Raw genomic sequence first — 26,941 nt, 5'->3', positions numbered from 1 at the left:
AGGCTGGACAAGTGAAAAGATTGGGACCAAAAGAACAGCAGTCAGCTGGTCCTCCAGGTTGGGGTTGAGTGATAGGCCAATAACCTATTTGCATAAAAATATTAAGTGATAGAAACACAACAAAGTAGGCATTCCAGCGAACAGCGTTATAGACAGGGGTGAAGGAGCCTTGTTCATGCTCTAAGCAATGTCTGACAGCACAGGTTCAGGATTCTAATAAGCAGGGAGTCTGAGAGCTGTTAAGTTCCCAACTTTAACCAATTTTGTGGATATTCTGGTGAATTGTAGATTATATTCTTCTAGGCTCCTCCTTCTACTCCCCATAATTTCTGTCTCGATCATTCCCCTTTCCTTCCTGTATGGCTTCCACCTCTATGCCTTAGCAAAACTTGAATATCTTGTAGTGTTCTGCCAGAATGGAAATGAAATTATGATGGTAGCATAGCAGCCAATGATATAAGGGTGCTGGCAGATTTAACTTGCATAATAATTGAACGAGTAAATAAAAATACTTTCTCTTTGCTTTTTCTTTCAGTATTTTAGTCATGCAAGTTGGATGTTTCTAAGACAGGCACATAAATCGGGTTCACTTGTGCATATTTCTAGCTAGTCATTTAGATTAGTTTGACACAATTTTTGGTTTGGAGGACATGTAATTTTTGGATAAATGTACCTGGTCTTAATCCTTGCAGTCAGTCTTAGCCAATAGATTGCAGTCTGCATACACTTGTCCAGTTATGTATTCTGAATTATTTATAGTGCGTCAGATGTGCCTTATTCAGTCTGCCCCTGACTTAAATTAAGCTTTTAGGTGTTTCTGACTAAACTATACTAATAAACAGTGTTGTTTTCGAAAGAGTAAAAGTTTGTAGGTTGACATTGTCTAAATGAAAGTCTTGGTTTAATTGCAATCAAAATGATGCAGCTTATTACTGTTCTCTCCCATTTATTTTAATTTGTTCTATCTATCCTTCCTAAGAAGTTTAGCAATGATTTTTTTTCCCTTCTAGGGTGATGTATCAGCCATTGAACACTTACTGAAAAATGGAGCAGACCCCAATGTTAAAGACCATGCTGGATGGACGCCATTGGTGGGTATCAACATTTTTATGATATTTCCATTTTTTTCCTCCACACTTCCATTTTTTACAGTTTGTTCTTTCCCACCCCTATCTTTATTGTATCCAAATCATAAAGAAGACAGTTATGAGAAATAGACTTCCTGATGACAATGTGAGAATGCTCTTCCGTTAGAATCATCCCACCTCTCCTCAAGTGTCATTGTTCTCTCTCACTTTTACTATCATATTCAGGATAATCTTCACCTATGATTTCTTAAGTGTGGAAAATTATCTTTTTCCAGGTTCGTGTGCAAGCACAGTTTCTTGTGCATCTTGTAAACTGTTAATGCCATTAGAGCTGTAGTTCCCACCATTTTGGGTGCACATTAGACAATGGAATTTGAACTTTGGTTAGATATATTTTTGTATTATCGCATGCTTGAATTTCATTAAAAAATTATAGGTAGTGAGTGCTAATCCCTTTTCATCCTCTGCCTTTTTCTCCCAAAGAGCGTGTTTGACTCTAGTCGACATAAAGGAATGCCTTCCAAGTTAGTCTTATTTGCACACCAGGTGGTTTCTGTTCAGTTCCTCTGTGCTCTTTATCAATGCCATGTTTGAAAAGATAATTACTCATGATGGCCATTGTATTGTCAAAATTGAATAGTGTCTCCATATCCTGCTGCCATTCTGAGAGAGGCTATGAAAGTGAATGCATTAACTCATGGTAACAAACCTCCATTTAAAAGAAAAAATTCTGTGCTTTCATTAGAATTTTATGTCTTTCTTTCCCGTGTGCTTTTGTCAACATCACCGCTAGCACGAGGCTTGTAATCATGGGCACAAGAAGGTGGTGAAGCTATTGCTACAGCACAGGGCACTGGTGAACACTACTGGGTATCAGAATGACTCACCGCTTCATGATGCTGCCAAGAATGGGCATGTGAGCATTGTTGAGCTGTTGCTCTCACATGGAGCCTCCCGGGATGCAGTGTGAGTAAATGTGTAATATTATTTTGTAATTGACTTTTTTATTTCCAAATTGATGTTGCTCGTGAAAGTCCAGGATGTAACATTGAGTAAATTTGAACCAAAGCTCTTAATAGAATACATATGATTTTATTCAGTGGGAGTTTCTTTTTGTGTTCAATTACACAATGCCCTTACCTTCCCCTTTCTAACTTGGATGTTATCTTTTTTGCTTAGGCTTCAGGATTGTCCTAACCTTTTCTTTATGAAGTTTGGAACAAATCACGAAGTTTGAGCTTTTAAAAAAAAATTAGTAAACAACAACAAAAAATCTGAGTGCATAATGGAAATTATTACTGATATTTTTAAAAAGTACTTCCATTTTAGCTATTTATATTTCTGGTGAGTTTGCTCCATTGATACACATGTAGCAAACATCTGGCATTGTAAAGTGACTGATACTGTCTCAAACACACAATAATTATTCATGGATTTATCTTTCTGATTGTCATCATATCAGTTGAATGAGATGCTGGGTTGATCATGTCACGCTACAGTGGCAGTAGCATTGCTATTTGTATCAGCAGCTATTGTATAAAATCTGTAAATGGCATGTGCACATTACATGCTTGTAGTATGTAGCCTTGTTCATATCTGACTTGTTTGCTGAAGTATGTACCTCCTTGGCTATAGTGTCAAGTGGGGATAAGGAAGCTTTAATAAATTAGCTAGCTTCAAATGTTGTAAACATATTGAAGTTCTGTTACAGAATGGAGGTATTCGATCAGAAAATACTTCTAGTTTACATGAAATGTCAGAATAGAAAAATAAATCAGAAAAGTAAAAAAGGAATCCTTCCCTTGGCCCAGGCAGCATATTTAAAAACAAACAAACAAACAAAAAAAAAACCTTAGGAAGCAGATGTACTAACCTATCAGCTTTCCAAGAAAAAACGTTCACCAGTTGGGTATTGGTAGCTGCCTGTATGGTTTTTACAACTCTCCTGGGCTTCTGAAAATATTACACAAACAACCAATTTTGGTATAAATCTTTTTGATAGCAGTCAAAAGACTGGAAAAATTGTACAGTAGAACTTTAAATTGGCAATACTAGAATTTTCAGGTCTCTATTCTTATTAGCCCACCTTTTCTGCTAGATTTGCTATCAGAAACTGAAATGAAGCTGAGAGAACTTTTTTTTTCAGTTAGCCATACTGGCAAATATATGACCACCTTTGGTCAAAAAGTCTCCTACTCATTTCAAATCAAGAAAATAGATTGAAGTCCAGTTCCATTCATAATGTGAACTGACAAGACCTAGTCTAATGTGGATATAAGCAATTTTCTAATATTTATTGTAGCAACAATAATATCTGAAACAGTGTGATATGGGGTATCCAAGACTACATCCCCTCTAAATCAAATATGTTTTAGGAGTCTGGCTACAGGTGGTATCAGCATACTGCCATTAGTGGTACAGAAAAGGGCTCTGTTTGAATTTTTAAATGGGCAATGTTAATAACGGCGAGGCGCTATGACTTCATCATTTGCAGGATATACAAAATTAATTTATAGTTTCTTAAGTGGTTTCATAAATAGGTACCTAGCAATAATTTTTAAATGTACCTTGCCAAAGGCTTCTGTAAAGCGAGTGATGTCTGAGAATAATGATAATGCTAGATAATTCTCATGGAGTAATTTCTACTGTGATTTATTTAAGCTTTATTAAAATTTTCTGGGTACAAATTTAGCATTCTTTGTGTTTCATCTCTTGCAAATGGACCTGCAAGTGACATGGGAAGTGTTTAGTGTTTTGCTACTTGGTAAGTGCCACAAAAAATATTTTATTTTCCTGATCTGTTTATTTTCCTTCTGTATCTGTTGCTGAGATGCTATTGTGTAATACACTACTGTAGTAGTTGCAGAATTACATCAAAGATCTTTTCTTCCCATTTGGTAAAAGCAATTTGTCCTCTTACTCCAGTAGATGAAGTTATTCCCATGTTGTAACACATAGAAGAATGCCACCCCTTCTACAATGTCAGGAGTAAGTCTTCAATGTAATAGCACAATGTAAGAGCTAGGTATTTTTCATCCGTAAATCCCAACACGCTTTACAAAGGAGGCAAGTATTATTAGTACTATTTTACAGATGTGGAAACTGAGGCACAGAGAGAAGCTGACATTAAAGTGTAAACAAAACTTCTAAGTCGTAGAGATACTTCTTTCATAATGCTTGCTCTTACTCCCAGTGCGACAGCGCCCCACGATGAGACTCCTGCAGTTCCCTCTGCCTCACAGCTTTTCATTCTTCTCTTCGCCATCCCTTGCTTCAATTTATTTTCAGTGAAAGCATGACATAACATGAGGTCACATAAATTCTGACTTTTCTAATTGCCTTTGCAGCAATAGTTGTGACCGATGTGGTAGTATAGAGGTTCAAAGCTCCTTATTGATCAAGGCAGGGTGGTTTCTTAACACTGAGTTGATAATCCCATTGTCTTTCAGGCTATTTATGTACATGGGATTTCTGTCACTATCAGCCAGGTTTTTAAAAGGGTAGAGATTGAGTAGTACTGAGTTTTGAGCAAGGTCTGAAGATTTACTAGCTGCTTAAGAGTCTACTAGAAGAATGCGCAACTTTAAATGGAAGAAGTTTGTGGTCTTAGCCTGTACTGCTCAAACTGCTTTGCTGTTTTCTTCATCTCAGTTCATCTGGCTAATATTCCAGTTTTCTACTAATTTTTGTTCATCCCCAGCTCCCCAGGCTCTTGAGGAGCTTAAAACTTCTTATTAAAGCCCTCTTTGACATGGGATATAAGTGGTTCTTAATTAGCTGATTAAACCTTTTAGAGCCATATAAAAGCCTGAATAATCACCAGTTTTTCCTGTATATCTCTAAGCTCACTAAATTTTGTCAACATGTTAAATGTGTTCAAACCGTATTTAGACCCCCTGTATAAATATATTCGTCATTAAGGAAAATGTGGCTTTTGCAGTCAAACACTTTTATGTTTACTGCAGAATTATCTAAACAAATACACCTCTACCCCAATATAATGCTGTCCTCGGGAGCCAAAAAATCTTACCGCGTTATATTGAACTTGCTTTGATCCGCTGGAGCGCTGCTTTACCACGTTATATCCGAATTCATGTTATATCGGGTCACATTATATCGGGGTAGAGGTGTATTTTCTTTTTAACAGTGTGCCTTAGTAATTTGGGGTGTTAGTGTGTTGGAATAAAAGTGATGCCTGAGTTGAATTTAGGGTATTTCTACTTTTGAGAGCTGGAGTTTGAGAAGACATACCTGCACTAGGTTTGATCGAGCTAGTACAGTAAGAATAGAGTGTAGCCATGGGGGCACAAGTGATTTGTACCTGACATCTTGCTAGCCCCCCCAAGTATGTGTTTGCCCTTCTGCCACCGCTCGCGATACTACGACAACGCTATTTAGCTCACTAGCTTGAACAGATCTAGTGCAGGTATGTCTTCTCCTGCTCGAAGTGTAGATCTAACCTTAGAGTGCTAGTTTGAAATAGTTCTATATGACACTTTATAAAAAGTGTACTGTAAAATATAGTAACCTAGTTTAATACTGGTATTTAGTATCTAATTTACTGTAGTGTCTAGGGATTCCAACTGAGATGAGACCCATTGTGTTAGATGCTGTACATATACATGGTAAGACCTGAAATCTTATGCTTTGTCTGCCCTGTCTGTTTAGATTGTAAAAGAGGAAGGAAGTCCTTTTATCCCCATTTGACAGATGGAGAACCGAGGCAAAGACTTTTATATAGATAGTCTTTGTGAATTTTTAAAATTTTACTTTTCAAACACCTTTAAACAGACATCTGATATACCGTATAAGTAAACTCCACATCTAGTACATGTCACCTCAAAGATACTGTCAGATTTTTATCTCTATGATTTAAGTATAGGAAATAGCTTTACTATAAAAGGGACGGTGTGTACATATTTTGTAGGATGAGAACACAGATCAGAATTGTTTTTATTTTCCAGAAGACAAATCATAGGATTTAAATTTTCCTTGGCAATACTTTTTTGGAAATCTGCAAGATTTAGCAGTTAGGGTATTTTCTTTGCTGTTCAATTTTTTTCTGACTAAGAAAGATACGAACTGCATATGGAAAATATTATATGGACCAGTGGACCTATTAATTGCCCGGCTGGTCTAGTTAATTTTTTTAAGTTAATCTCCTACACATTTATGTTTTCTTGTGCTTGCTCTCTTGAGTTCTGTCTTTTTTTCCTTGCTTCACAGCAAGCCAAGTGACGTGAAAAATTAGATCTGTGCATTTGCAATTTCACAGTTGTTCATAAATGCTTTCACTCAAATGGGCTATCTTGCCAGTTCCTCATGCACAATAAGTTTAGCATTAGTAAAAATTGTCTCATTGCCTTATTTCTTTTAGGTGTGTTTTAGCCTTCATCCAGTGGGCGCAAGTTTGAGCCTGAACAATCCCAGGCAAATGGGAATATTTATTTAGAGGTAGACGTGCCTCTAGGCGCAGATGTGAGCAAAGTATGGGCATATACTGCTCCATCTCATGAGTATCCCAGATCATATTGTGCCTCAGATACTCCTCAGACACAATTCCTTCCTTGCTTCTCCCTTCCTTGAGTGCTGCTGGAGGTATGTATTTATTTGCTTGTTGCGCTATACCAGCAGCAAATCATAACCCTTCCCACTCCCAACCCAGCTTCGTTAGTGCTGGCTGATGCATTGGGGAGCACAGCCAAGGCTCTACTCACTTCCCCATCCACCTATGCCCAGGGGAAATAAATAGACCTGTCTGTTTGTGTACTCCCAGAGCCAAAGTCTATACAGCCAATGCCATGGTGTAAGAAGAGGGTTCTTACTGTTCACCATATAGCCCAAGTATGGACGGTGAATGAGTTACCCACAAGTGATTAGGAATTTTCCACATGGGGTAAACGGTAAAAATGTAGCACTGGGAGCTGATCTTTCTTTTTCCAAGAAGGTTCGGAAAGCAGGGGAAAAAATGTTTTACATTGGCCTGCTGAATACTAATATCATGGCTAAAGGTGTTAAAACGAGGCATTTAGATCATGTATTATTTATGTTGGATACACATGTGGATACAAAAATTTAGCATTTGATTGCCTAAATTGGAGACTACAAACCAAAAATCAGCCTTCTCAATGCTTTTGAAGCGCTCCTTAATTCTGCATATATATCTGCCTTATCATATATTCTTTCCTTTTCTCTGATTCCTTATTTCCTGACTAGCACTAGCACTTATTTCTCCCCTCACTACACTTCACTGTATTGTTACTGTTACCCCATATGCTAGAACTGTATCTGTAGGCTTGGCAAAATTTAATGTTGATTATTTTTTAATTTCAATGGATATTATCAATGTTTATTGTAAAGCACTTTTTCTCTTTTTATTGATTGTTGCCCTATACCAGCTTTAAAGTTTTCACAGTTGTGGGAAATGATAGGGGTCAGACAAAATTATTTAATGACAGTAGATGTTGAGATTCAGAAAATGAAAGCTTTATTTCTCTTAAAACACAAATTATCAGCACCACATGTCAGAGTATGCGAAGTAAATATCCTTAAATCAAACTCAAAGGAGTTCTCAAGCAGTATTTTTTCTTCGTTTGCCTATCTGTAAATTTCAATTATTAAAAATAGAAATTTTTTCGTTGGTTTATGTACAGTGAAATCAACATTTAATGATTAAAAAAAAATTGAATCCTTCTAAGCCTCTGTTTCCATGACAGAGAAATATTCTCAATCCCTGTTGTGCCCTATCCAGAGGCTGAGCACTTGTTTAGCTTGAGGCCAATATCAAGCTCCACCTGTTGGGGTCAGCCATGTCACACTCGTCCCTCAATAACAAACATCCTGGAAATTTTACATTAATATCCCATTCGACTGACAGCAGTGAATGGACTCCCAATGCCCAGGAGTTCAGTAGTGTCACCCCATCAAACTCCAATGCTAAAGGTCATCAGCTGCTGTTGAGGAGCTCTTTGATTTTGTGGTCCTGCAGAATCCAGCACTGAAGGTCCTGAGGGGTCAGTTGCAGTATCTTATGTTTCATCACTCTCCGTATTGGTTTAAGCATCAGGTTTGAGGTGCCTTCGAGGGTTTCTGTTCTCCAGCACAGTGATCCTTCCAGTATTAAATTTAGGTTCTCTTTAGCCTTGAGTGTTTTCACCAGCCGTCAGTACTTAGATAAGTAGCTGATAGACTTTTTGCCTCAAAGGATACATCTGGCTTATGTAGACCTAAATTAACCTTGAAAGTCTACTTTTATTCATTCAAGAAGAGGCATTTATTGGAGCACTTCTGGACTCTGGATTAGCAAGAGCAGTACATCTGTCTTACCTAAAAAAGCTGGAGCCTCTAACTTCAGGATTCTATCAACAAAGAATAAGAGGCTAAAGTTAAGGTCGAGGAGCCCTTTGTTTAAAAGGAGATTCTTCTATGTACTCTAAACTTTGCGTGCTTACATGGATCATCTCGAAATGTGTGCCTTGGTGAGGGTGATCTAAATTTGGAATTATTTGAGCAAAAGGTCCCCAAGATACAGTCTCTTGCCCTCTCACCCCAAAAAAAGCTTTTCGCAGGGTTGATTTTACGTACACTTTTTTTTTCTGGGCATACCTGGGAATCAAACTATGGCTCTGATTGTGCCTAAGGGGTCTCAATCACTCAACACTTACCCCAGTTAGTAAATGGCAACCATTGACCTCTTGGGAAGGCAACACTGAAGATATTATTCAACAAAGTGTTAGGTTTGAGCTTAAGGTTTACGCACCAAACAGATCATACTGCACACATGTAGACAAAGTATGCAAGAGGGTTGCTACCCAGCCCATTTTCACATGACCTGGGTGGGTCAAGGGGCTGTGCTGTGGCCATTGAACCGTAGCAACACCCAGGCATTATATGTTCAGAACCCACCCTTGGGAGAAATCTGGAAATGAAATGTCTGCATGTTGCTACAATCTGCCTTTGTCAAAGAGTTGGTTTTTGTTTTGGGGGAAGTGGGCAGGGAAATGTAATCGGAATACAGCAGAACATTTAGAAATTGCTCAAGGTATATTCAAAAAGAAAATAAATTACACATGCAAATACTTGCTGGAGGAAGGGGAGAAGAGTGGAGTGCATAGGAGAGGGGTTGTGGGGCACAGGTCAAGGGATGGGACACTGGGAGTTGGTGGCAACGTGAGTAGAGGGTATTAGGGATGTGGGGAGCTGTTAAGCCCCCATTCCCTCCTGTGTCTGTGCTAGGATCTGGGGTCCTATGCAGTGGTCTGAGACCCTCTCCTTGCTCCCCATGTGTGTGCCAAGATCTTGGGAGGCCCTGAAGGTAACACAGATTTAAACCCGAGAGTACCAGGAAATACAAAGTTAAGGTACACACCATCCCTGTGTGGAGTGGGGGAGCTGTTGGGGCTGGAGGGAAGGTGGACTGAGCGGGCCAAGGGTATGGAAGAGGAGCCTTGACCAAAGCAGGAGAATAGGGAGTCCGTTGGATGGGGAAATGTAAGAGGTGTGCAGGGCTCCATGTATAGCTCGGGCTACAAAAATCAAGGAGGCGGGCAGCCCTCCAATAATCTGCCTGATGTGTATGCAGCAGCAGGGTGTGCCAGACTTATGTTCTAATAGCTTCTAAAGTGCTATGGCTTAATGGGTCAGGAATGGGAGGATGAGCTGGGAATGGTGATAGGGGAGCCTGTATGTTGTGGGAGAGGGGGAGTGGAAAAGGAGAGAGACATGAGTCTTTGCTCATGTGCTTAGTTACTATATCTGCCATGCAATGAAACTCTCAGTTTCTCTCACTGTCCCTATTAGCAACTATACATGCAAAATATTTCAAAGCATGACCATTATCCCTACTCTACTATAGCAAAGTCTATAGAGGGGGGTATTTACGATCTCACACAACCATGTTGGGCCTAGTGGAGAGAAAAGTGGGCTGGGACTCAGAAAACCTGGGTTCTGTTCCCAACTCTCACTGACCTGCTAGGTGACCTTGGCCTAGTGGCTTTACCTCTCAGTGCCTCAGGTTTCCCATCTGTACCTTGAGGATAATGATATTTCCCTCTTTGGTAAAGTGCTTTGAGATAATTCACTGACACAGAACCCCTCATTAATGCAGAATTAAGGTTGCCCAGTTATAACCTGTGCTCTTCAGAGCATTGAGTTCAGCAAAACTCAAACTTGTGATAACCAGGTAATGAAGAGTTCAGCTACGCGTCCGCGCGAGCTTACCTGTGCCCTCTTTGAACAATGCCGCAGTGCGCTCAGAACATCCATACTCACAATCTGGCTTTGCACTGTAGAAGAGCTACCCACACCTGCCCTACTTCATTGTAGCCTGCTCCACAGAAAACAACCACATCTGCTAAATTTTACAACCTCTTCAGCCCCTTCACTATTATGCACAAGTTGCCACCTAACACGATCCTTTCACTTATCCTTCACTAAATTCACAAACCACACTCCTATCCCACCTAACTTCTGACATTTCCCATCCATGGCCAGAAGACCCAAGTCCTGCTGCTGACACCTACACAAGGCAATGCTGAAATGAGGCATACTGGCTCTCTCAAGATACATCTGCACCTCTTTCTTTTGATCTCTCACACACAAGTCAGGGAGAAGGGCTCACACACCCCTCGGAGAGGCATGGCCTTTAGATCGCCTCATATCACAATCACAACTCTGCTAAACTGCTCCAGCTAATCCCTCCGCTGTTCAGTACGGTTACACCTAACAGAGTGAATGCAGCTGGAATGCAAGCAAATAATTCCCAGAACCTATTGCCAGCTCTAGGGAGAGAGAATTAAGATTGCATGGAGATGTACCGTAACTCTGTTTCCTGGTTTTCAGAAGGTTGAGTTTTGCTGAATTCTATGTTCTGGAAAGGCACAAGATGCCATTGGGCAATCTTAACTCTATCAATTACTTTTTTTGGTCAGTGAATATAATTGTCAGTCAGCATGGTTTCATGGAAGGTAGCTCTTGTAATTCTGTCCAAAAAAAAGACAACGGTTTTGTTTTATGGGTCTAGTTGATGAAGGCAACTGTGTTGATATAGTATACTTGGATTTGTCCTGGGCTTTGACTTACGACCACATGACCTTTTTTTTTTTTTTTTTTAAAGTGCATTATATAACATTAACAGAACACACGCTAGATGGATTAAAAACTGGATCGCAGACAGATCTCAAAATGTAGTTAATAGAGAGATACCACTGAGCAGGACTGTTTCCAGCAGGGTCCCCCAAGAATCAGGTCTTGGTCCTACTCTGTTAAATATTTTTATTAGTGATCTAGATAATGATATGAAATCTTAGCTGGTGAAGTTTGTAGATGAGACACAGACTGGTGAGACAGGTTACTGTTGTAGAGCAAGCTGAATCACTTGGCTAAATGGTCACAATCCCAACAATGTGCTCTAATACAGTCTAATCAAGGTAATGGATCTGGGAATCAATAACACAGGTTATCTACAGCAGTGGTTCTTCCAGGGGGCATATCAACTCATCTAGATATTTGCCTATTTTTACAACAAGCTATATTGAAAGCACTAACGAAGTCAGTACAAAGTAAAATTTCATACAATGACTTGTTTATACTACTTTATATACTATACATTGACATGTAAGTAGAATATTTATATTTCAAATGATTTATTTTATAATTACATGGTAACAATGAGAACGTAAGCAATTTTTCAGTAATAGTGTTCTGTGACAGTTTTGTATTTTTATGTCTGATTTTGTAAGCAAGTAGTTTTTAGGTGAGGTGAAACTTGGGGGTACACAAGACAAATCAGACTCCTGGAAGGGGTGCAGTAGTGTGGAAAGGTTGAGAACCACTGATCGACAAGATGAGAGATTGTCTTGGAAAGGAGTAACTTAGAGGGATTTAGGGCTCATACATAATCAACTCAATCTGCTCTCTCAGTGGAGTGCTGGGCCAAATAGATTTTATGGAAAGAAAACCCACAATACTTTCTCTGAAGCATCAGATTGATCTAAACCAGAGATGGGATACCAGGCAGGGTGGACCACCTCTGAGGTAATACAGAGAATCCTTTCTAGATGCCCGGCTGGTATATCTTGCTCACGTGATTCCATCTTCTTCTGTAGATAAGGTGTGGTCTGCCTACTCGGATCATCTGGGCATATCTCACCTAATTATTTCCTGCTATTATAGAGGCCACAGGCTTTGGCACATTTAACAAAATCTACAACCTGTGTTTATTCAATGTTACAGTTGCACAATTAAAATAAAAATATACATCACAAAATAGTCAGGATGTGGAACATGGCCCAGTTGTGAAAACCTGAGGTCTTGCATTTTCTAACATTATTGTACTTTGTTTGACTTTAACATTACGTGAACATCCCTTATTTTTTGTCACCTTGCAATATCAAGCTTATGCAGGGTATGCACTGGTAAAAGGTCAACTTAAAATGCTCTTTGAAACAAAAAATTCCTAATTGTCATAAACCCCCAATTAAATACAATGTGAAGACTGAAAGAGTGAAAATGAAAACACTGTGTAATAAGGCATATAGTTGTTCTTTCACTTAATTGCCAAGACCTGAGTTGAAGCCCTCAGGATTCTTTTGCAACAATTAATGATATCACTATCACTCTATGAAATAAAAAAGCATACAAACTGATATAAATTTAACATTTTTAAAAGCTAGGTTCAGCCATCTGGTGTAAAGAAGATGATTTTAATGCTATGCTAATATTTATTTCTCTTTTGGACCTGTTTGAAGGAACTATCTTACAGCAGCTCGATTTAAATATGGCCCTAATTTAAACAGAGGCCAAAGCTTACCCTGATGATGCATGACAAAGCAGGAACAGCATGGTAGTATTTAATCAGCTGCAACTCCCAGGACCGGGCTGAAGTGTGACCAATTATCTTTTAATCTGTAGCATTTGTAATACACCAGCTCCCAGGACATTAGAAATACAGGAGAGCTAGGGGCTGGCAATATTGTGAAATTAGGGTGTCTTAGCAAAAACCTCCGTCCAGAATCTTTGACCAGAGATTCTCTCTGTTAGCAAGTTGTGCATACACCTCTAGCCCGATATAACATGGCCCGATATAACATGAATTCGGCTATAACGCGGTAAAGCAGCGCTCCGGGGTGGCAGGGCTGCACACTCCAGTGGATCAAAGCAAGTTCGATATAACACAGTTTCACCTATAACGCAGTAAGATTTTTTTGGCTCCCAAGGAGCCTAAGGATATAACGGGTAGAGGTACTAAAGAGCAATGAAAAAAGAAGAGGTGCATTTAGGTTAGAATGATCATACAGCTTTGATTTCATTGTTTTTTCTTGGTTAAGATTAATAATACAAGGATCTTTCTTTTTATGCCAAACTATGCTGAGGTACTTTCACATATGGACTAAACTCGGATTTCCTCCTACATACAGGCTTTACACGGCAACACATGGCTATCTTGAAAAGATAATGCTACAGTGACACAGCAGTTTTTTGACCTCTTTAGCTCTGCTTTTTCTATTACTCTTTACTCTGTAACATGGCATAACCAAGTCACTTCATTCTCAGGGCCGTGCTTCCCATCATGAGCTCTTACGTTTCCTTTTAAGATCTAGGGCCGTGGAAGGAAGAGGAACAGCTGTAGTAGCCGTTATTCCTACAAAGGATGAGGCAGGTACAATGCCCCTGGGGAGTGCTAGTGAGACCAGGCTTGCTAACACCGGTTACTGTACCTGTTCCATAGCTGCAGGCTTTTTCTCCTCTAACTACTCTCCTGCAGCTATAAGGTGGTGTGGGGAGGAGACAGATGTCATGGCCACACTCAGACATGCCCATGGTTCACTACAGGTACAACTATCCAAATTATGGCTGGTGAATTATGTGGGGAGTAAAAGGTTTCCTGCATGCCCCATAGCATGACTAATCACCTTAATTTCTCTCTATGTTGGCAGATTTGTCATCTGTGACATACAATAGCAAACCAAACAAGAGTAACACCAAAATTTGAGTTGATGCCTATAATAGAAAGCAATCTTAACTAGCTGTGGGAGCCTTATGCGCACGCGTGTTTTCTGTCACAGTAGTGGTCTTGTTAACAGGCATCTTACAGTGCATCATATAGATCAAAATATGACACTGTTCTGTTTGAATTGTGTTCGAATTCTGGTAGCGGATGATATGCTAATGGAATACTGAATGGGGAGAAAATAGCATTTACAATAAACCTTTGGTCTTGGCTTGATTAGTACTTCTAACCTACTATACCGAAAGTCTCTCTCTTTTATAGTCTGCAGTAGGATTTTTGTACCTAAACTATATTTTTTTTATACTTGCTAGCAAATATTTTTTTTCTATATCAGCAGTATGACACAATGTTGGTGGATTCAAGTGCAGACCTTGTGTGCCTGTTTTACCGGTATATTTGTTTGTATTTAACTTATAATAATCTGTTAGAACTTTCCATTTGGAATCAACATGCTTTTTCTTCCCTGGTGGCGTGATTGCAATTAAATATTACAAAGCCAAATTCTGGCTGTTGTGATAGATATCAATGTATGAGCAGCAAAACATTTAACAAGGGCTGTGGTTTATTTAACCTATCATTTGGTTGTGTAAACTCTTACTTTTCATGTTGAATGTAGCAGCTTGTGATTCTGAATCCATCTGCCTTTGAGGCAATTCTTGAATCTTTTCTGTGTGTTTTAGCTGAAATTGCATATTAGTAAGAAGGTGAAAAAACTATCCAGCTAATGCATCCAGTTAGTTAAGAATCAAGTCACACATTTTATTTACTTAAACCATCTGTGCTTGTTTTACCAGTAATATATTCGGTCTGCGCCCTGTGGACTACGCAGAAACTGAAAAGATGAAGTCTGTGCTAATGCTACCAATGAAGAACGAATCATATTCATTTAGTCAATGCTCAGAAGTAAGTGTTTCTAAAAATCAAATCCATCTTGTGAGCCCTGAACACTTTGGACCTAGGGCAAGTAGGGCAGCTGGCTTTACAGACAGGTTAAAAATGGGCTGGGAAAAACAGTCGAAGTCAAATTTGTAAAACTCTCCAACGTTCCCAAGAAGCTTTCTGTAACAAAAATGATATATACAGCATGGGGTATAAAGATTTTATATGCAAGACTGTGGGGTCATCTCCATAACTCAGAATGGTTCCCAAAATATTGACAAACTTTATTCCACATCTTGTGTTGTCTGCCTCTGTTGTTGTATACACACATCCAGTAAAAAGATGCACCTATTCTTTGCTCTATATGCTTTTACATACTTTAAAAATACAATAGGCTATTCCAGTATCTCCCTTCACCCAATAATTAAGATGTTTTCAACTGTTGGGTTATTACACCTCTCTACAGTCTTCTGCCAGAGACCTCTCAGTTTCTTGCAGCTGGAGAAAACAAATTGGCCTCACAGTACGCCTTAACAATCACAAATGTAAGACTGTGTGTGGGCGGTGGTCTTATTTACACAAATGCCCCTTTATCCTGCTAGAGGAATTATATAGAGGCTTTAGTGCAGGGGTCAGCAACCTTTCAGAAGTGGTGTGCCGAGTATTCGTTTATTCACTCTAATTTAAGGCTTCACGTGCCAGTAATAAATTTTAACGTTTTTAGAAGGTTTCTTTCTATAAAAAGTCTATAATATATAACTAAACTATTGTTGTATGTAAAGTAAATAAGGTTTTAAAAATGTTTAAGAAGATTCATTTAAAATTAAATTAAAATGCAGAGCCCCTCCGGACCAGTGGCCAGGACCTGGGCAGTGTGAGTGCCATTGAAAATCAGCTCGCGTGCCGCAGGTTGCCTACCCCTGCTTTAGTGTAAATGAAAATCAGACCTTACATACATATTTCTCTATGTACCCATAAAATATAATCAAAATATTTACTCTTCATTGTTTAGAATGTTACTTTTCTATTTACTTTTCATTGTTTAGAATGCCCTGCAAGACCTTTGGGGGTGGTGCCTCTTTGGACAAACTGACTTTGTGGCTGTCTTTGATATTGTCTTTGTAGAACAGTTTCAATGCTTGGTGCTTCATTACAGTAACATTTGTGTACTATTTGTAAGCTAATGTACAAACATTTATTCATATATTTTATGTCTTGTGTGCATATATAAAAACATATTATGATAGTACGCAGAGGACCCAGTGGGCGGGGGGAGGGAAAGCTGTGTTGTGCTAGGCACTATACACTAAGGGTGATTTTGAAATCTTTACCCTTTAATACCCCAGTTTAAACCATTCAGAACACATTGCTTTAAAATGTTTCTGAGTACGTTATGTTCTTCAGTTGATTAATACTCAGTAATTGCTATTAGTATGGGGGGAAAACGGTTCTCTAAATTTGAAAGTATCAGCTTTCACTGTGTGGTGAGTTTCTTGTCACATTCTTGTGACATGTGGAAGTTAGGCATGTACTACAATTCCCAAACAGAACACGCTGCAGCTTCATCAGCCCGTTTGCTGAAAGCTGTTACTAATTCCAAAAGGTCCCCAAGACCGAACTTTTAGTTAATTGAAAATTGCTTTGGTACGTTACATAAATTAAAGAAAGTATCTGCAATGCCATAGCATTCCCTTTAGAGCTAGTTTGTTACATATAGATTTACGTATGTGTCCTGTAAGATGCCATGAATTATTCATTTCAAAGGATTATTCTTTATTAAATAGATTAGTTGTTTTCTTTAAGTTCCCAAACATTCAGTTTAGGAAGGACTTAGCACTTTTTCCTCTTGTCGTCACACAGCAAGCAAGCCCAGGCCGCCCTAGAGAAGGACCTGTTGCTCTACTGGGAAGCAGCCTCAATTCAGAGCAACAAAAATCACTGAGCAAACTCGCAGCAGTTCTGAAGGCTAGAAAATGTGTTGAGTTTAACAGCACAGGTAAGTAAGCCCATATTGGACTGTCTCTTAGATATGTTTTAATGCTCACTTTGTATAAGGGTTATACATTTTAGCTATCGAGATGTTAACTGCATAATATTTTGTAGATTGAAATAAAACTTTAGGTTCCAAGAATGAAATAGCATTTATGCCTCTAACAGGACTGAAGCAATATAAAGTTTCACATCTATTAGCCCACGGCGTATGGGTACTCCTTCTGAAGAGAGAGAAGCCTCTGCTACAAGAGTAGATGTGAGCTTGCTGGCAGCAAAAATGAGTTGGCTAGAAACTTATCCTTTAAAAGGAACCAACCACCAGGATTCTAACTCTGAGTTCCCAGCTTTCTCTTGCAAGACAGGCAGAATTCACTAAACTCTTATATTTTGTCCCAACTACATTGCTAGCAAGGTACCATGCTATTGAGGTGGTAATATAGCCCTCCTCACCTTACCTACTGCTCTTGGAACCTTCCACTCAGTTCCTTCTGGATCACAGTTGGTGAAGGTACTACCTGCAGGACTCTGTCTGTCTGTCAGTCACTGGTTTGGCTGTTTTCATCCATGTCTTCATACATCTGATATCCTTCCCCAATAACAGTCCTTCCCTTCTAGTTAGAACCAGGAACAACATTTCTGTTTGTGAAGCTGTTTGCCTTGGGTGCTTGTTGCCTAGTGTTTTGTCTCTGGGTTTTTTTTGTTGGTTTGTTTGTTTTTTCTGTTGCATTTCAGCACCAGTGTGGCTGGTGTTTTGCCACTTACTTTGCACTTTGCCAGCAATTTTGGGGTAACATACTGGCGCCAGCCTCTGCTTTTGCGCTGGTGTTATGGACACTTAGCACCCTGTTATTGCTCCTGTAGTTCTGTTGCCTCAACACTATAGCTCTAATATCTGCCATGCTTCAGCACCTGTCTTGGTGCTTCCATGCTGGAGCCTGGAGAGTTCTGCACTTGTTCTGATTCCTCAGCTCCTTGCATTTCTGGCACTTTCCTGAACCTTTTCATCTTCTGTTTTGTTCTTTTTTGTTTTTGCATCATTTCTGTTACATGACATCTAACTTGGAGGAAGGAAGGGAGACGACAAAGCTGCTTCACCCTTGTTAGTATTGCCGGGCCATGTCTATAGCAAATAAGGTAGCAAATATGGTTATCTTCCTTGGACTTTACCACAACATCACATTTTGCTAGATGTCACCGTGAGTACTTAGGAAACACGGGAAAATACTTCAAGTCTGCACACCCAGGGAAACGCCTATCAATCTGCATGAAGCCAGCCTGGTAAACCTGCTGGCTTAGGACTCTGTTTTTGTCTTGTTTGCGTTGGTGCTACCTGCATTGGTGCAAACCGAGCTCCCCTCTCCTGAGCCCATCATTAATGGGGTGGCCTCATCAGAGTGCTTGAAACCACCACCTTCAAAGCTGAGGCCACAGTTGGAGCTTCTCTGTTTGGAGTCACTGATACAGTGCTCTAGCTCGTCTTAGGCAGAGCCTCTCCAGAAGGTGAGGAGGGCTCAAGAAGGAGCCAGCAGCATTTCAGCATGTTGCTGTTAAAGTCTCTAACGCCAGGCAGCTGATGTTACTGTCCTTTCTCATTTAAAAGGAGAAACAAAATTCTTAACATTTTTGGTTCTGGCCCTAGAGTTGCTACCTGTTGCACTTTTACTTCTTTACTTGAAACATCTCTTGAGCTTCATTACACTTTTGGAGTAAGAATCCGACACAGGTGGTATCTTTAGAGAAGGGCAACTTACTGATCTGCAAAAACAACGAGGAGTCCTTGTGGCACCTTAGAGACTAACAAATTTATTTGAGCATAAGCTTTCATGGGCTAGAACCCACTTCATCAGATGCATGGAGTGGAAAATACAGTAGCAGGTATAAATACACACAGCACATGTAAAGATGGGAGTTGCCTTACCAAGTGGGAGGTCAGTCTAATGAGACAATTCAATACCAAGGGAGGAAAAATCACTTTTGTAGTGGTAATGAGAGTGGCCGATAGTATTATGACGAGTTCTTTTACCTGCCATCTATCCTCAGAGTTTCAAGTTCTTTTTTACTAAGTCGATGATGAATAGTTACGTTTGTTGGGTTTTTTTTGTTTTTGTTTTTTGAGGCATTCTCTTAATCCCTTTTATTGATTGGCTTATTCCTCTTGAGAGCTTTGCCACCCATGCAGTATAGAACTGACTGAAAGATTCTCAGGCTGTGGTTAATCTGATCATGTGTAATGGAAATGCTTAGAAGGGGCCTGGCTCATGCTCCACTTAACTACTGTTGAATGTAGGGCCTGAAAATCTCGAGCTGAGAAAATTCCATCACTCTAGCATTAAGGTACTAACACCCAGTAGTGAGAATCCTATTGCAATTATACCTTTGGAGGAGAAGCAGGTTTATAGATCAGTAAAGGTTCCTTCTCTTATAAACTAAAAGGCTACACTTACAACAACTAAAAGGTGTCTTTTCACAGCAGATAGAAATGTTGTGGGTTTTCAGCTATCACACCCACTTGCACAAGTTGATAAAGAGAAGATTTTAATTGCAGTGAATGAAAACAGATTTTGAGTTTGGGGAAGAATGGCTGCTTATAAATGGGGAGGAAAGACTTTGTAAATTGCGGGTGACTGGATTTGTAACAAGTCTTATAGATCTGGTTATTTTAGGTTTGTAGGCTTTCTTATATGTGTAACTTTTTTCTCTAGTGACTCACGTCATTATCCCTGATGATCCAATGCGAAGTACTATCAAAGGGATGCTGGCCATTCTGGCTGGATGTTGGGTCCTGAAATTTGAGTGTAAGTATTCAAATAGATGGAATGTTTATTTTTCAAACAAATGTATAGTTTGACTTGAGGATTAATATTATCTGAGAACTTTCCATTCCTCTTTCAGAAACTTGTTTCAAATATGGATATTGGCTTGACCTAAACTATGGGGCTTTTAAAATTTGGAGTGACAAGAATTTGATTAAATGTAATTACTCCATCTGTGGAAAATGTGTAATGCATCATTGTTAATCAGATACCAGAGAGATAGTCATCCCCCAAATGTAAGGAGGGGATGAATTTGTTTACCGCTCAGCATATTTGCCATAGTGCTGGAATGCTTAAGGTAAATGTTCCGATGTATGTGTTTAGTATTAAGTTTAAACATTTTAAATGGCTGTCAAGAAGGGCTGATTTGATATAGTATAAGACTGCCTGATCAGGAGGAATGACAGGATGACTAGTTACTAGCAAAAACCAGTCAAGCTTGTGGCCTCATCCTTGTATTCCTTATGCTTTTCATAGCTCCCACAGAAGTCAATGGAAAATTTTGGTTGGTTTAGGGTTACGGGATCAGTGCTTGTTAGCAATATATAAAGCAGTAGTTATACTATCCAATACACCTCTGCATTCAGGATTTATATGTTCCACCTAACAAAACAGTAACTTAAATGAAAGGGCAGATGAACAAATATCTATATAGTATACATCTGAAGGCATTTTTTAAGTCTTCCCCTATACAGTTAATCAGTAGTTATTTTACAGCATGTTCCTTTCTTAACAGTTGTTCTCTGTATATCTAGAGGGCTGACTTTATTAATTCCCCTTCTAATTTATTTCTCTAGCGCTTTGTTCTCTTCTTATATTGTGAAAGCCCTTCTTGTTCCCCTTGACTTCTCTGGGGCAGGAATCCTCCCCCTCCGCCAACCCCACCCCAGTCCTTTATTCTGGTGTGTTTTTAATTTATAATTAACTTGTGTGCAGTTTGTCTATCAATGGAGAATTCTCATAGACTCATAGACTCATAGACTTTAAGGTCAGAAGGGACCATTATGATCATCTGGTCTGACCCCCTGCATGCTGCAGGCCATAAAACCGTCCCTACCCCTTCCCTGGACTCTGCTGTTGAAGTCCCCAATCCTGTTTTAGGTGACTTCAATCGGCAGAAACCCTCCTGCTAGAGATCCCTGCCCTATGCTGCGGAGGAAGGCGAAAAACCTCCAGAGGCTCAGCCAATCTGCCCTGGAGGAAAATTCCTTCCCGACCCCAAATATGGCGATCAGTAAGACCCCGAGCATAGAGAGCTTTCTTCAAGTGGTTTCAGGAGTATCTTGGATGATTAAACATTGGATATGAAAACTCATCTTTACTCAATAGGGACTCTTCAAATAACTTAGCAGCCTAAATTTTTCAAACGGACTACTGATTTTGGGTGCCCAGCGTAAAGGGGCCTGATTTTTTTCTAAAATGCTAAGCATGAAGCCCCTTCAAGGTGTCCCAAGTTGGACAGCCAAAATCACTAGTCACTTTGGAAAACTTGGGCTATCTGCTTCTAATGTCCATGTAACTTCCTAACATCCACTTGATTTCTTCTCTGTTCTTTTCAAATGGCACATGGTTAAATGTCCCCTTGGATACTTTTGATATCACTTAATTAAAACAGCTTACGTTCATCACCCTTATCTATAGGTAATTCATAAAGAAAAGTCTTCAAGAAGTCTTGGTACTGCGATCTGTCACAAGTATGAATAGCTTCTCATTGACTCCCCCTGACATGTTGATAAATGTTGGTATGCCAGAACTAGCTTCAGATACTTGCGCTGCTGAAAAGTAATGGGGAATTGTGGGACAATTATGGTATTGTAGCTGTCTAGCTGCTTAGAGGTTATACATGGGCAGGAAGATAAAACCTCTCTTTGGCTGTGGATAACAAATTTCTGAGGGGTTAGGAGCCAGGCCTGGGTTTGCACAGAGTGCATATGGAGTGTCTTCAGTAATTAGAATTTGATTTCACTGAGAACATTTAAATCTAACGTTTCTGTGGTAGATCTTGACTTTATCAACGCTATATACAGGCTGTTCAGGAGGCTTGTTAATTTTCCAGGTTAAGTATCCTCCTCTTCTCCATCTATTTTACTGGTCAAACAATATAGAAACTAATACATAATGATGTTACCAGTACAGGATTATCTCTTTCTTCAGTTGAGCACTAGGGAGAAGATGGATTTATCTTGCAGAGGTGAGATTGAACATTTGTGAGAGAACTTGGTGGTTTTTTAACTTTAGAAGTGTAACAGAAAAAAGTAAACGCGATCTGTACAGAAATCTTTACTCCATGGACATTTTAATGCACGTCTTTGTTTTCTGTTGAGCTTTATTTAATGTGGTGTTAAAATACTGATTAGTATACTCCTGGGTGCTAATGCTTATAGCTTAGTAAGCAACATACTTTTTAAAAGCAAGTGCTTCTCCTCCCTACTGGGAAATGTTAGTAATAACTCACGGGGTTTGATGCAGCTAAGTGCCTATAATTAACAACACCATTCCATCTGCTCCCACCAGTTTGTTGTTGGTCTTCTTCAGAGTTATTACAAGTTAAAGATTGTTATAACAAATAATTGGATGCCTGCTGATGAAACATTTGTCTAGGAAAAAGTGTTTTACTTTGCTCTGCTTTTCATACTCTCTCCTTATTTATAATTGCTTTGGGGGCTTCTGTTTAGTAATTGGTTACATCCCCTTAGATGAGACATAAAAATAAACTTTTAAAAAGTGTACCCTTACCCTGGTGTATTTCTCTTGACCCTGTATCTCTATCAAAGCCATTACAAATAAATTAGACATAAGAAATGTTTGTTTGCTTACATTTTTAAGCCAGGAATTCAAACTTGGGGTCCACTTCTTTCTATGAACTCAGTGAGTTTTGATCCAGTATTTCGCTTGTGAAAATATTCACATTGTGGCACATGTTAAAATTGTTCTCCAAGTATGTTCTTTAAAGGAAGTTTACATTTATGGCCGAGACAGTTTGTTCATGTCACAAAAAAGACACCTGCTTTATACTTTGCAAAAAATATTTTAATAAAAATATGTATTTTTCTGTATGAACACCTCCATTACAGCAGCTTTTCATATCTTTGTGTAATAAAAGCATCTTTCTCATCGGCCTGAATCATTGTATATCATCATGCAGTATTTGAGATTGTATATTTAGAATTTGGAACATTCTGGTGGAAGTGCACTACTCTTATTTGGGCTAGGCACAAAGCCTGCTACTAATATAGATGGTGCAGAAACTCAACAGCTATTTGAATTCCCTTTTGTCTCTTGCTGGAGTCTGACGATGTAAGAGTGGTAATACTGCAAAAGGGTATCTTCAGAGAGGAAAGATTTCATAGTACCTATTGCCAGTTCCTTCTTGTCTATACATTTTATATATACTCAACACACTGTTGGCAATATCTCCATTTTCAGAGCAGCATAAAAATCAATTGAGACACCATTGTCACCCTACTCCTTGCCCTTGGCCATATCTTTCATTGCTTTCATTATTTTATTGCCTTCATTATTTCTGGGACTGTAATAGAATGGGAAGTAGAATATCGTCCTCCTCCAGCAAGTATGTTGAGATTAAGTTTCAAGCATTACTGAATTTCATTTGTTTTTTCCTAAATCAGAGTACAGTTTAAAAAAAAAAAAAAGCTTGACTATTTTTCATTCCCCATTTAAATAGATGACAATCCTGATACATGTTCTTGTTATAATGGATACTATGAATGTCAGAATAAATGCATTCAAGAAACACTTTCATGTCAATGCACACATCAGGAACACGTAGCTTTAACTACACCACTCAAATCTCTACCTTGCTTCACAAAAATGTGTAATTTTAAGGAGTTTGTAAAACTAATAACTTAAAAAAAATTTAAGGAGTTTGTAAAACTGAAAAATGGTTTCAGAAACCTTTTTATATTTTTCAGTTTGAAATCTGATCTCGTGTTTCTTCCAAGGTACTCTGGATACTAGTAAGACTACTGTACTTAAGGCACAGGCCAACAGCTTTGTCAGAGTCTGTTAAATGCAAAGGCTGCTTTCAGTCCAGAATTCCTACTTTCTTTCCCCAGTCAATTCACCTAATCAGTTTCTGCTCTGTCTGCATAGAGACCCCTATATTTCCATTTCCAGCGTCCCCATCTACAGGTAAGTGAACATTTGCCATTGCTGCCACAGCTAGACCCTGGGCCCTTTGATACTAATATGGTTGTTCAATAGCAGCAATAAAGATAAAACATCACTTAACCTTTTAGAAAGTTTTTTAGGATGGTGGTATTCTAAAAGATTTAGGAACAAAATCCGTGCTTAGTTGTACCTAATGTAAATCCTGCATAACTCCATTATGGTCAGTGCGGTAATTTAGGGCTTATAGCACTGTAACAGTGGCTGAATACAACTGTACTCGTGTAAATAGCCCTGGCTAATGCAAATAGCTTCACTAAAAACAATAGTATTGCTCAGGCAAGTAAGGATTGGAGGATTGTGTCCTCACCTTGTAAAATTTACAAATTGCAGTTTCTTAATTTCCATGGCATGGGAGCTACACAAATATGAAAGGGTAGTAATAAAGGTAAATTAGTGCTAGTATTCAGGCAGATGGTGCATTGGGAATTTGTGTTGCTTGCCCCAGATGTGTTGTGTGATGGGTTGTGGGAAGACTAGAGGCAGAAATTGTTCAGGGTAAGCAAGAGGAACAGTGTGAGCAGCAGCTCCTGTATGAAATAAGTCAGTCCCCCTCATTTCCCAAATGTGGGGACATTAACACACAAGCTTAGAACTTCTAATATTTAATGTTTATACTGCAATAGTACCTGGACACCTGCTCAGAGTCCCATTTGCTAGACACTGTGTACACAGAAACAAGAGTCTGTGCCACAGAGAGCTTAAAGTTGAAATAAGGGGGGATTTAAAAGGACTGGTTTTTGAACGGTATGGATTTATATCTTTAAACACTGGTTATCTCTAAGATGAACAATTAAAAAAACTTTTTTTATGAGCGCAATCGCGCTTCAACTTGATCCTTCATCAGACAGATACTCAACATAGCTTACTAAGGAATGCACACCCTGGTGTGGGGTACTGTACCCCCAGAGTATGACTTCAATCCCTTTGAAGTGTGAGGAAATACACATTCTTGTTGGTATTACGACTCTTTTGGGGTAGCTGATCCAACAAACTTTAGTCACCGCAGTTATGGTCATCAGTTTAATGACAAGGATGTTCCCCAGCACAGATTGAAAAGAACCTGTTAAATGAATATACCTGCCCACTCCCAGAATTGGCAAGTCTATAACTTTCATTGATGGTAGAAATGCAGAACGTATCAAGATTTTGTATAAAGGAATCCTGATTGCTGATGTTTGAGTGAACAAATTCTACTTTATAGCGGGTCAGTCCATTGTAAGCATTGGTTTATTTTAAATCTATTCAGAGGGTATGTATTAGACGTTAATAAGGGTATGTAAACATGAAAACTGTTTATTTACAAACCTATATATAGTAGAGCCAGTTTGGGGAGGAAAAAACAAAACGAAAGAGGGCACTTGTATGCCTCATGCAGAATCTATAGTTTTCTGTAGTCTATCCCCCCTAATGCTTGTCTACTGCCACCACCACCTTATGAAAGTTTGAAAGATCGATCATCTTTTAAAATTCAGTCATCCTTTATGGATTTGTCTTTGTTTTCCCAGGCTTATCAATTCAAGGATGGCCATCTTATTAGGGTCTGTTCTAGGGAAGTGAAGTAGCACGTTAATGATGGAGTGTGCTTTTTGATTGGGACTATAGCTAAATTCTGCTTTGTGATGATTCTTTCAGCCCGTGTCTCAGGATCAAATTCTCAGCTCTGATCTTTCAATACGGAAATTGTGAAATCACTGATTGTGTGGCATTTTCAAAAGCATTGGCCCAACTTAGCTCCCACTGGAGTCAAAGGGAGTTTTACACATGACTTCAGTAGGAGCAGAGTTGGGCCACCACTGAGAACTTTTGAAAATCCTATTCTACGTATATAAATATAACTCAAGTTTCAGAGTAACAGCCGTGTTAGTCTGTATCCGCAAAAAGAAGAACAGGAGTACTTGTGGCACCTTAGAGACTAACAAAAGATCTTGGGAGACAGACCTGTCCTCGCTTACAGACAACCCCCCAACCTAAAGCAAATACTCACCAGCAACCACACATCACTGAACAAAACCACTAACCCAGGAACCTATCCTTGTAACAAACCCCGATGCCAACTCTGTCCACATATCTATTCAAGTGACATCATCATAGGACCTAATCACATCAGCCATACCATCAGGGGCTCGTTCACCTGCACATCTACCAATGTGATATATGCCATCATGTGCCAGCAATGCCCCTCTGCCATGTACATTGGCCAAACCGGACAGTCTCTACGCAAAAGAATTAATGGACACAAATCTGACATCAGGAATCAAAATACTCAAAAACCAGTGGGAGAACACTTTAACCTGTCTGGTCATTCAGTGACAGACCTGCGGGTGGCTATATTACAACAGAAAAACTTCAAAAACAGACTCCAAAGAGAGACTGCAGAGCTAGAATTGATATGCAAACTAGACACAATCAACTCCGGTTTGAATAAGGACTGGGAATGGCTGAGCCATTACAAACGTTGACTCTATCTCCCCTTGTAAGTACTCTCACACTTCTTATCACACTGTCTGTACTCGGCTAACTTGATTATCACTTCAAAAGCTTTTTTTCTCTTAATTAATTGGCCTCTCAGGGTTGGTAAGACAACTCCCACCTGTTTATGCTCTCTGTATGTGTGTATATATATCTCCTCATTATATGTTCCATTCTATATGCATCCGAAGAAGTGGGCTGTAGTCCACGAAAGCTTATGCTCTAATAAATTTGTTAGTCTCTAAGGTGCCACAAGTACTCCTGTTCTTCTTTTTGCAAATATAACTCAGTTATTTATTCAGTATAGTATTTTATTTCATTGACCATTAATCAGGATGACTGGCTGAATCTAGTAGAGGGGTTGTTAAAAGGAAACTACCGTGTTATTCAGCCACTTATACACATTGCTGTATAACTGACTGAATAACATGATTATCATACAGCAGACAGAAAGTTCAGCTGTATAATGGTATTGTCTCACTGGCGTCTTGGCTTTCCAG

General features: G+C 39.2%; 1 protein-coding gene across 3 annotated transcripts in view; it reads left to right on the top strand.

Moving 5' to 3' along the window:
- The window catches only part of BARD1 (BRCA1 associated RING domain 1), a 69,493-nt gene that overhangs the window by 35,037 nt on the left and 7,515 nt on the right, over positions 1–26,941 (top strand). For all 3 annotated transcript variants that reach the window (XM_034786386.1, XM_034786385.1, XM_034786387.1), the window contains 5 exons: positions 1,011–1,091; positions 1,882–2,054; positions 14,892–15,000; positions 16,837–16,972; positions 19,671–19,763. In XM_034786386.1, coding sequence (XP_034642277.1) covers positions 1,011–1,091; positions 1,882–2,054; positions 14,892–15,000; positions 16,837–16,972; positions 19,671–19,763 — 592 coding nt within the window. The remainder of the gene's footprint in view (positions 1–1,010; positions 1,092–1,881; positions 2,055–14,891; positions 15,001–16,836; positions 16,973–19,670; positions 19,764–26,941) is intronic.

Source organism: Trachemys scripta, chromosome 11 (assembly GCF_013100865.1).
Source record: "Trachemys scripta elegans isolate TJP31775 chromosome 11, CAS_Tse_1.0, whole genome shotgun sequence".
Taxonomy (NCBI): domain Eukaryota; kingdom Metazoa; phylum Chordata; order Testudines; family Emydidae; genus Trachemys; species Trachemys scripta.
The sequence above is the reverse complement of the archived record's forward strand: the minus strand, read 5'-3'. Positions and strand labels throughout refer to the sequence as shown.